The 11,930-nt window shown below is 33.6% G+C and overlaps 1 protein-coding gene across 2 annotated transcripts; it reads right to left on the bottom strand.

Moving 5' to 3' along the window:
* Positions 1 to 958: 958 nt before the first annotated feature.
* On the bottom strand, positions 959 to 11,838 carry LOC128183174 (gastric triacylglycerol lipase-like). 2 transcript variants are annotated; one of them, XM_052852085.1, is made up of 13 exons: positions 11,751 to 11,838; positions 10,522 to 10,759; positions 8,740 to 9,051; positions 8,097 to 8,187; positions 5,756 to 5,884; positions 4,393 to 4,507; positions 3,914 to 4,064; positions 3,737 to 3,823; positions 3,265 to 3,420; positions 2,464 to 2,535; positions 2,200 to 2,271; positions 1,674 to 1,760; positions 959 to 1,121 (listed from the first exon to the last, which is right to left on the bottom strand). In XM_052852085.1, exons 2-13 carry the CDS (start codon positions 10,717 to 10,719, stop codon positions 963 to 965), a joined length of 1,629 nt encoding a protein of 542 aa, XP_052708045.1. In that variant the 5' UTR covers positions 10,720 to 10,759; positions 11,751 to 11,838; the 3' UTR covers positions 959 to 962. The 2 variants fall into 2 exon arrangements, with proteins under 2 accessions (XP_052708045.1, XP_052708044.1); XM_052852084.1 differs by lacking the exons at positions 8,097 to 8,187; positions 8,740 to 9,051; positions 10,522 to 10,759; positions 11,751 to 11,838 and adding an exon at positions 6,445 to 7,096 and having other exon boundaries at positions 5,756 to 5,957.
* Between the last annotated feature and the right edge of the window lie 92 nt (positions 11,839 to 11,930).

Here is an 11,930-nt window from a genome sequence, read left to right as displayed (position 1 = left end):
ATATCACAAGTTGAGGCTATTGACTAGGTACATTAAATCAACAATTAAAGGCAACTAAATTTTTTCTCTGAGTTATACCCAAAGACAAATTTGTTGGCAACTAGCAAAAATAGATACATGTACATATATTTGTAAACCGGCAGTGACAATTAGGTTCTCATAAACTTCTGGGAATTGTCTTGCGACAGAATAATTATAACAGCTGTGTATACAAAAACGTATGTTTAAAAAATAATAAAGAGGACTGGATAGTCATGGACTATTTTAAACTGCTGCGGAATCATCATTGTTCATGGGGTACCAATGTTTGTGGCTTTCAAGGGAAACCCTCGCCCACGTAATTACATCCCCACGTACGTATATACAAGCATTTGTTTAATATTTATCAAAAATGTCCTGATTTCAAAACCAACAAAATTACGTCCCCACAAACCAGGAAAATTTTGGCTACCCACGAATATTAACCCCAATGAATAAAAATGATTCCACAGTATAATAATCCCCCTCAGAAAAAAACAGCCCTGTATAAAGATATAGGAAAATATGTAAATATTTTAAATCTAAGATATTTGAATGCTTTCTTTGTACATGTACTAATAAATAGTTTATAGCAAAAACTACTGTAAACGTAATTATATTTGGCGTGTACAATATTTGGCGGAAATAAGTTTTTTAACAAGTTGGCGTGGATTTGAATTAGCGTATTCCTGAATGTGACTGTTCTTATACATATATGCATGACATTTAGCGATGTACTAGATTTAGTGGAAGCCGCAATCCACCAAAAGCGCTAAAAAGAATACACAGCCAAATGTAATACGTTTACAGTATCTTACTTAAAAATTCAAGGCATTTCGGATGCCATTGGGTAATTTATTGACCATCCAGCCTCCTTAATATAATTAATCACAATACATGTACAGCTGTATGCATGTATATCAATTTATATCACAGTCTAAGTGTTATCCGTTTGTCTTGAGATCCTTGATAATCAGTTCAATGATTGGTTTGTAGACTACGGTAGCCGCATCCACCCCCCAAATAAAGTCCAGGTGGTTCCAAGCCTTCACTTCATAGCTGCCCTTCAAATTGGTTATTTTCCCCTGAAGAGCTGCGACATCCTGTGAGATCAGTACATGTAGTTGATTACAAACTGTTAAAACATTTTGGGGTAATGAGGAGTGAAATCGTAAAACAATAAGCAATACAGGTACTGTGAAATTATCATTGCTCCTGAGGGGCTTATGTTCGTGGCTTTTGTGGGTAGCTCTTGCACACGAATTTACATCCCCACAAATGAATATAAAGCATTTGTTTAATATTTATTAAAATTATCCCGAACTTGCTGCCAAAGAAATTCCGTCCCAGCAAATCAGGCAAATTTTGGCTACCCACGAACTTTGACCCCCACGAATAAAAATGATTCCACAGTAATTATCAAAGAGAATTACGTTGTATTAGCTATCAATGATATTTGAACTTGAATTGTTAGCAATTCATTCAAAATACCTTGTACAACAATTTTTTGAAATAAAATCTCAGAATATTTAAACTATACACCAATAAAGCACTAAAAATTTTGAACTGTACGAGCATGTATCAGAAATTTCAGACACATAGTTCTGTTTTTTATTAGAACTTTGAGACAATGCTGTAATTGCATGCATGGTTACCTTGGGATCTGCTAGCCAGTCATGATCAGCCCAGAAAAGCACAGTGGGTGTGGTCATGGTAGACACATTGTACACAGGGGGCGTGTCCTATCAGATGTATAATATACAATCCTATCAAATCACACTATATTATATCTCATAAAACACTGAAACCTCTTACAAAATTACCCCATGTTCTATAACTATAAACAGGTCATTTTTAGTTTATACAATATATACAGGGGTGAGGGGGGGGGGGGGGTGGGCTTAGACCCACACTCCCCCATTTTCTGCAAAGTTAGACATAGACATAACCAAATTTCTTTTTTATTGGCTTCTCGAGATTTTTGATAAGTCAAGCCCCCCCCCCCCCCAACTCACTTTCCATTTTTTTCCGACGCCACTGACTAAAATACTACTTAACATCTTATATGGTGCTCATTAACAGATCATGATTGTAGTTGTGGACATAGAGAGGAAAACCGGAAAGCATTGACACAAGGACTGACCAAAAAAAGTACCAAACTATTTAATCAACATCCATTACCTGGTTATAATGGATTCTGTTTTTGGCCGGTGAGCCCCAGTCAAACGCCTGGAAACGACCACTTCTGGACATCTAAGGAATAAAATTTAAATCGGGTTACACTTGTATGTTAATTATAGCAATATTGTAACTTAATAAGATATTAATACATGTATTGTACTAATTCTGGTAACTTAATAGGACATTAATATAGCAAAGATGTGTATTAGTTGAAACAAGTACTTAAGGAAATTCATTGATACATGTACTGGTAAATTACGGTACCTGTGCAAAGTGAACCATGTCTTGCATGGAGGTCCCTGCGGGGGCGTGTGATATATACACTGGAAGCCTGGTCTGAAAAAAAAATCAACATATACAAATATTAACTACTTATATTTAAGCAAAAATTGTAAAACATATAAGGTTGAACACTCTCACAGTTACATTAATTAAACACTGTTGATTCACATTTACAACCAATTTGATGAAATTTGTGTATAATAAATCAGTGTTTGAACACCTTGACGCAGTATCATGTCTCAAATTTGCCTATCACTATGAAAAGTTTGTCACTGATCTAATTACATATTTCTTTAAAAACAGATCTGAAGTAGTAAATAAACTTCTTGCTCTACAAATAATAAACCTACTATTTTACACGTATGTATTAGAGGTCAATCTGATTAAAATCAGCTGTTCTGATACACAACTACTAATCCAAGTGGTAGCATATTGGAACAGCTGACTTCAATCAGATGTTGTACAAGAAGCATGTAAGGTTAGTTTCATAATCTTACAAAACTATTTCCGATATAATTATATTTATAATATTTTTTATTCTGAATACAGCACAATTTTTTATTTAATTTTCTAGAGTTTGAATACAGACTTACCTGAATTTTGTTTAAGAACTGAATACAAAACCTTAAATTTTATTTCATCCTTTCCACCCCCCCCCCCTTCCCCAAACAAAGATTAGGAAAATGAAAGTAAGAACTGGTTTTCCTCTCGATCTTGTTCAGGAACAAGAAAATGAAAACAAATGTAAATTTGAATTACAATGAACAAAGTAAAATTCCATACCACATTGAGGTTGCTGGTGTCATAGCCAGCCAACAGGAAGATGACATTCATACATATAATACTTGTGATCTTCTCTTTACAGAGGGTGCTTCCCAGCACCTTAAAGATCCAATCATTGGGCAGGAAATCTTTGCGACCGAGCAACCCAAACAATAACTGAAAAAAATGAAATCTTAAGAAATTTTTGCGAATGGAATCATATCAGCAAAGCACACAACATGAATTTGCCAAAAATGGGAAAAGATTATGTAAAAAAAAAGAAATTTATATTTTTTTTTCTTGGAAATAATTGTGACATATAAACTGGAGAAAATTTAATCTAAATCTTTTACCAAAACACACTACAGACCATGTAATGTATTGCTACATAAATCGTACAAATACATTCCTTATTTGTTATCAAGTTGAGAAGGAAGACAAAATTAAATCTTTGAAAGAAAAAATGCACATCCAGATATAGGTTGTTTCTTACCTCGTCAGTAAATATTGACATGTATTTGATGGGGCTCTCAATGTGAGCTATAGTGGCTACAGGCCCCATTGCATAGAACTGCTTAACCTATAAATACAACACCATACCAAGAATTAAACACTTAAAACATTTAAGCCACTTACACCAAATAATACATCAGTTATAGAAGATACAAACCTTTTTGGCAAGAGTTGCATTTTGCGAGAATGCAGCAAATGCTTGGAGCGTTCCCTGAGAATGTCCAATGAAGTAGAGCTGTTGTTTTCCTGTCTTTTTCAGTATGTACTCAATGACTGCAGGAATATCATACTTAGCCATTTCATCCCAGCTGAAAAACATTTTTTCCCCATAAAAATGATCATCTGCAGAAATTTCTATCCTTACTACCAGTAGGTTAAATAAAATAAAGTGTATAATTCTTCATAAATTATATATAAATTCCTGAATATTTCATAAGGAACTGCTTATAGTTTATTTATTTTTTTTTCACCATGTCTTTAATACATGTACCGGTATAAATATTCCATAGTCAATATAGCACATCATATCAATGCATACTGCTACATGTAACAGTATATATATATGAACAAGTTTATAATTTTCTAATGGATATTTTATGTTAAAAAAGTAAATTATAGCACCACTTGTCTGTGTACCTCCACGCCCAGAATGCATCTTCTTTAGGCGACAACTTGACATGATTAGTGGAGTACGTGTTCCCTCGGGAATTTCCCAGCCAAACATCGAAGCCTGCATCAGCTAGCACAAACCCTGCCAACAGAGCATTAAGTTGTATAAAAGTATAATATTGTAATATTAATTTTTTTACGAGGTAAAAAAATGTGATTTTAATCTATGGCTGTTAATATCTTCGCTACTAAGCCACTCTGCTCTACAAAGGGTGTAAACCCTTGACTAGCGAAGATGGGCTATTATATAATGCATGTAGAGATGTTTGCAGAGTTAATGAGTTCATAAAACGTGTCTTTCATTGTGTATCTATGGTATATACATTCTCTTTTTAAAGTTAGTTTCACTATAATAATAGTGAAAAAGCTCTTCTAAGTTTCTTGGGGCACAGCCAGGCCTGCTCCCTCTCTCCCAATTTAAATAAAAAGTTCTTCAAATCAAAGATGTGATTACACGTTTTAAAATAATCGTATATACGTTTTGTCCCCCCCCAAAAAAAATTCTCTTAAATATTGAGCTTCCTTTATGACTATGCATTCAACCACATTTACACATACATATGGAGAAATCATTTCCTCCTCCTATTAAAGAAAGCAAAAAACAACTGCACACTCATTCTAACAACACTCTTACCAATAAACATCTAAAGTCATTCATATTCTTAACAATTTCCTTGACAAATGAGTGATTAAACTTTAGCTAAAACTGTTGAATTTTGAGCCCTATTGCTATTATAAGGAAGTTCAATTGTATACGACATGCATGTAGTTTGATTAGGTTAGTGGCTTGAAATGCACTCGACTTTTGAGATTAGAAGGGAGGAACAGTTGTTTTTGGTTGGCTGATGTACATTAAACAATTGCATAATGCATGTATGTAACAATATCATCAACTTCATAAGTTCATTTCATGTTTATGATATACCCCGGCACTGTAAGCTCATACAATCAAAATGATTTTTTTTAACATAAGGACATTTTTGCATCTAATATTATCAGATTATGTAAAAATTTTGTGTAAAGGTATTGTGTGTCAGTGTAATAAACTGTAATTTATGCGAGTACTAACATTCAACCTTCTCTCTTTTTACTTCCCTATATATTTCATAAGTACAATGTATAAAGCCTGCATGTACAAAATTTACGATCAAAGGTCAATAATTGACCAGATGATTTGCACATTACTGAAATAATTTATGCCCCTCCACTAAAAAATCTCAATTGTCATGACTTAAGTGCAAGGCAAATACATATTAAATGAATCTACATACTATTTGAAAAAATTATTTCCCTTCTCATATTTATGAAATTCTACCTTTATCTTTCTTACCAAAGCTCTCATTGGCTAAATTAGTGACCCAGTTTGTTGCCGAGGCCAAGAGACCATGTTGGAGGAACACTACTGGTCGGTCAGTCACAGGGGGGTGCTTGTTTCTCCCGCGAGGAATTCTCTGTACCCCTAGTATGTAGCCATCTTGAGTTAGGACACTGTGTTCTTCACATGGGTAGCCTTTACTTGTGATGAGCTGGGTCTATGAAGGTGTATTCTATTAGTAAATAGCAATGAGAGAGAGAGAGAGAGAGAGAGAGAGAGAGAGAGAGATTGTTGTCTAATTAAATCTTATGATTTCTACAGAAGGAAATATCAATTTTAGGGTGTGGCAAAAATTACAGGAGATCATATTCAAACATAGTGCACCATGTGGTGCAGAAGAGAGTTTGCTTTCATCAGATTGAATCATCTGAATGACAACTGACAAAGATAATCTATGGACTGATAACTTTAGATATTTTCAAACGTTTAAAATTAAATACAAAAGGTTTGTTCAAAGTTCAGTATATACATTTTATTATTAGCCCCAAAATACCATAATATAAATGTTTAACTTTTAATAACTACTGCAACATGAAGATCACCAAATACATATCAAATCATAGAAAATAAAGCTTTTGATTCATCTTTTCAGTAAAAAAAAAATTATTTTATCTTAAACTGTTAAATATAGTTTTATCACATACCACATTCATGCAGACTTCTGGATCATCAGACAAATGTGTATTGAACCCAACATGCTTCAGGAGCTTAAATTGCAAGAGCCCGTCCGATGCACACTGCACGTTTTTCTGCATATAAACGTGCACTTCAGATATTCCCTCTGCAAGGGCCCCCAAAGAGTACACTGTGACGGTCCCCAAACAGATCAGTACAAAAAGTACAGTGTACTGTGTACGATGTTGAGCAGTCATCTTGCGGATGCCGAATAAACATGGAGATGGCAATTCCCCGATTTTCAGTGTCCTCATTCAAATAAGAGTATCACATGACTTTACATCACAAACAAACCTCTTCATCATGATCAATGGCTGTTCGACATATTCGATGAAAGTGGATTTCGTCAACTTTTACATGATAATTTATATCGATTCTATGACATGAACTTGTTCTTTATGAGCTTTTACCAATCAGCAAAAGCACTGCAATTATGTGGTGTCTTAAAAGAGAGAGTTAATGTTACTAAGTAATAAAAATTGCAAACTTTGCCCTGGCAGTAAACACCGGAAGTTGACACTTAGTACAGCTAATAGACAAACCAAACAATCAAACTTATGATTTCCGCCTCTCTCTCTCTCTCTCTCTCTCTCTCTCTCTCTCTCTCTCTCTCTCTCTCTCTCTCTCTCTCTCTCTCCTACATTTGAAAACACTGTTTAGTGTGTCGTCTGTCCTTTCGTTTTATGCTCCTTGCTGGTGTGAAAAATATTGTTGCGATCTCTTGCAGAATTTCTGCGAATGTTTCCTGTAATTAATATATATAATAATTTCAAAAAAATATTTCATTTTTATATTGTGGAGTAGGTCTACCTTTAATAGTCAGATGAAAAAACCCCCAAATGAATTAAAGAGACATAGACACGACTTGATTTTATCACAATTTTAAGATTTTATCATGTTTTCAATTCTAAACCGAGAACAGTTTAATATTATAACTTGAGTGTTGGGAATCGAATTACAAGCAAGATTCAGAGATCATAGTTCTTATCTTAGTATTGTAAACAAAGTGCAAGTTATGTTTTTTTATTTTGTTACCTAATTATGTTAAGAAATTCACAGCACATCTTCCACAAAACGACAGGTGGTAAACACGATCAATTGTTTTATTGTGTTCGTAAAAAACTCTTTGACCCCCCCCCCCCCCCCCAAAAAAAAATAGAAACAAACTGAAAACAAAAACAGAAACAAACAAACTCCAAAATTAAAAAAAATTAACAACAACAAAAAACCAAAGCAAAAAATATAAAAATAAAAAAAACCCTCCAAATCTAAAAAAGAAAAAAAAAGATCTGAATGGAATTTTTACCAATCTAACACCCATGTGAACATGCTCAAGTTTTGTTGACAAAACAAAGAATTCATTACTTTGTAACTCGCTCGTTACTGGTTTATATGACATTTAAAATCCTCGTCATTCAAGCATGGGAATTGCACAGTAAACATTCTCTTCACTAATAATGGAAAAAATTAAAAATTTTGAGCTCAAAACGAATTTAAAATGATATATTGATGTCTCTGATGCTTACATTTTTTACTGCAGAACATTCGAAATAGTTGACAGCATTTATCGTTTTCGCGAAGTGACGTATTTCTGCCGATGTCAAAAGCTGCCTTCGTTTACCCTCGTCGCCGGTTTCGCGCAGATCTATTTTCGTGGCGATCACAATTATGGGCGGAAGTTCTGGAATACTGGAATGTAACTCTTTAAGAAACTGCAATGAAAGTAACAACAGAGCCTCTGTCAGAATAAATTTGAATTTAATTTTTTTATACCAGACGAGATGAAATTTTCCTCGGTAAAATTGCTTTTTTAAAATACTTGTTATAATTGACATCTTTGCGAGCCACAAATATAGCGAAAGGAAATCGAAATCTAGTTTTATAAGGTAGTAGGAAACACTTTAAGATGTTAAATCCGAATGAAGAATAGATAACCATTGTTTTAAAAAGAATTAAAATTCATTTATGCTTCCACTATCAAATTGGTTCTAAATTTAAAAAGAAATCCCCAAAAATACATAAAAGATTGTAAAAAATTAAACCCTTGGCTAAACTCAAACTCATGAATTACAGAATGGTCACAACCTAACTGTTAATATTTCTAGGTGGACTTCTAGTATCTACTTCGTGTCCCATTTACCTCCTTTATAAGTGACATCAGAGGCAATTTCAACAGTGTTGCGGGTACTAGTATTGGGAATTTTGGCGAGCGCGCTCGCGAGCACTCGCTCTAGTTAAACACGCCTCCGGATATTTCAACTTACGAATTTTGATTCGTTTTCCAAGTTTACGAAATCAATCGGAATACAGAGAATGAAAACATCGTAGGTCTCCCGCAATATCAGCTTCCTCAGATCGTCATACCATTCGGAAGTTGGAAGGTCATACATCTGGATACACAGTTCTCGGCCTTGATGTGAGATTCTCACAGAATGGACCTCGTGAGTAGTGGGGTGAATAGTTTTAAAGTCGGGACAAGCGCCGTCGATGTACGCCTTAATCATGCTGGTTTTTCCACTCATTTTCCATCCATCAATAACACACTTTGCCACAGGTACGGGATGATTTTTAGCTTTCTGAGTTTAGTAGTGATAAAAAAGAAAGACATTCATTTTTATACATATAGATCACCATCTACTTGAATACTTCATATCCATATAGAATATATTTATCCAACCTTCATGCATAAAGTTTTTGCTTTTGTTCAGCAAATCTAAAAAAAAGATTACCAATATTTCACGTGAATTAAATAAAGGCACTAAGACATTTTTCAGGTACAGATAATTAAAATACTAAAATCAAAATCTCTCTTAATAGGACAAAATACTAGATGTACCTTTAATAAAAGCTAAAAAGAAAACATTATTTTTTATTTGTGTATGAAAATAATTTAATTCTGGTTGTAACACGCTTTCTGATTGGCTAAAAAATTATTTTATATCGTATAAAGAATGTTGCCTACGTCATAGTAAGACTAACGTAAAAAAACGTATCAATACGCCTGACGTTACGTTTGAATTCTGTACAAATTTACGTCATTTTAATGGTCAAATGACCGTTTTTATCTACAATGAAGAGTACAAAAATTAAATTATAAGCAATGATTTCAATATTTATTAGTTTTATACGATATAAAATGGTTTGAAACAGTTTACGCTTTTTTATAAACCGCTTCGCGGTTTATAAAGCGTAAACTGCCCCAAACCATTTTATATCGTATAAAACAAAAAAATATTGAATTCATTCCTTAAATAAATCATGATTACTTAATTCTGGTTGTAAGGCGCTTTCTGATTGGCTAAAAGATTATTTTATATCGTATAAAGAATGTTGCCTACGTCATAGTAAGACTAACGTCAAAAACGTATCAATACGCCTGACGTTACGTTTGAATTTTGTACAATTTTACGACGTTTTAAAGGTCAAATGACCGTTTTTATCTACAATGAAGAGTAAAAAAATTAAATTATAAGCAATGAATTCAATATTTAATTGTTTTATACGCTATAAAATGGTTTGAAACAGTTTACGCTTTTTTATAAACCGCTTCGCGGTTTATAAAGCGTAAACTACCCCAAAGTTGCCCAAACCATCTTATATCGTATAAAACAATTAAATATTGAATTCATTCCTTAAATAAACCCGGACACCAATATTTCACGTGAAATAAATAAAGGCTTTAAGATATTTTTCAGGTACAGATAATTTAAAATTAAAATTTTCCCTAGGCCTGTAAGAGTTATCTCTCTTAATAGGACAAAATACTAGATGTACCTTAATAAAAGCTAAAAAAAAAAAAAAAATAGAAAAAATTTTATTTGCGTATGACAATAAATCATGATAAACCCGGACATTTACATATCCCGTTTACATCTGCGAGTATGGATATACATGTATCATAGATCGATAAAGTTGCAAATTAAACAGATCTTGTGAAGCTGCATGGGGATCAGCTAGGGACCACAGAGTTTAGACTAATAAAATTTACATATTAAATCAAAGTTACTAAAAATTGACTTCTGATCCCTATACCCCCTAGCAAACACCTTTTTGTCTTTTTCCCGGAAGCTGTGATGGTATTTGACGTCATGGCTGCCACTCTTCCGGTCCGCAACGTGTTCCCCTACACACGATTTACACAGACTTCTCTGACAGGCCTCACACACAAACTCCACCTGCTTGTCACACTTACAACGAGGCACTGGGCGCTCATACCCCTCAGAGTCGTCCGAGGAATCACCCATGAGTCCTCAGTCTACTCAAAGTACACAAATAAATCCCATTCTAAACAAATGTAGAAAAATTCACAAATGTCCATTTTGTCTATTCAACATCAAATGTTTTCAGCGGTTTACAGTAAAACGTTTAGGTATATATATGGAGACTAAGAATATAAGATTAATCGTGTATAAACGAGATTGAACACATTGCTAATATAATTATATGTTTTACGAGGTTGTAGGCAGGTGTCCATTAATAACTTGCTCATTAATAACTGTTAGTCCGAATATCATATTTTGCCAGGTGCACCGTAGAACATCCAAGGACAGAGATAATATGCCAATCAATTAAAAAATCGTCCAGCTACAATATCTTTACATTCCGTTACATACAGGTTTTCAGGTTTAGGAATATTCTTGAATAGCGCGTTTCACTAGTTATATTTTTCATTGCGGAAAGAAATAATAATTTAGGATAACAGGTGTTTAAAAAAACCATTTAGATTTCACAGACGTCATGATTATCAGATAAAAATACATGCATGATTTAAAATCAGAATCAAGAGATGGGAAAAAAAGATCACTATATAGTTAATTAATTGATTAATCAATTATAATGTGTAATACACACGTTCGAGCTGTGAAAATATTCTGTCCATTTCAATCCCACATGTGTATTTAAAATGGCATGCACAATTTAAAAATATCATTCATCGTTTCTCTTCTGAATAGGACTAAAGTACTGACAAAATATTTCAAATTCAAGAATTTAAAAAAGAAGACGGAAAAAGGTTAATTCATCAGAATGCGGTTTTGAGGATTGGACATCGTCATACAATTCACGCCCACGATCTTTCCAAACAAATACATGTACCATAAAATTTTATGGGCTTAAAAAAGCTTAAGTTTTAAAAAATCCCATTTGAACAAGGTACCCCCCAATAAATCAAAACGAACACTCTTTTAAAAAATGCACGACGCAATACAAAATCATGTGTTCTTCAAAATCAACATTGTGTGTGTTTGGGGGAGTGAGAATTGGAAAACAGACTTACCAAGCAAATTTACTGAGTCCACTCCGAGAATCTTCTTTGTCTTTTTGATACACTTACTCTAGACCTGTTAGTAACTTCCTAGTGAATAATATAATACAAACAGTAAACTTCAATGCTTATAAGTATGACTACTTCCTCGATTTTTTTTTACACACAGAAATCACTTAAGTCAAGCCCCTT

Source organism: Crassostrea angulata, chromosome 5 (genome assembly GCF_025612915.1).
Source record: "Crassostrea angulata isolate pt1a10 chromosome 5, ASM2561291v2, whole genome shotgun sequence".
Lineage (NCBI taxonomy): Eukaryota > Metazoa > Mollusca > Bivalvia > Ostreida > Ostreidae > Magallana > Magallana angulata.
This window is presented reverse-complemented; position numbering and strand designations above follow the sequence as displayed.

Bases quoted from the DNA above. Each gene is read 5' to 3' on its own strand.
- LOC128183174 (XM_052852085.1), bottom strand. From the start codon at position 10,719: ATGGGTGATTCCTCGGACGACTCTGAGGGGTATGAGCGCCCAGTGCCT. The intron at 9,052-10,521 runs GTGTTTGCTAGG...TACTAAACTCAG, and splicing joins TCCGGGAAAAAGACAAAAAG to AAAGCTAAAAATCATCCCGT. The intron at 1,761-2,199 runs GTAATGGATGTT...TACATCTGATAG, and splicing joins ACAGAATCCATTATAACCAG to GACACGCCCCCTGTGTACAA.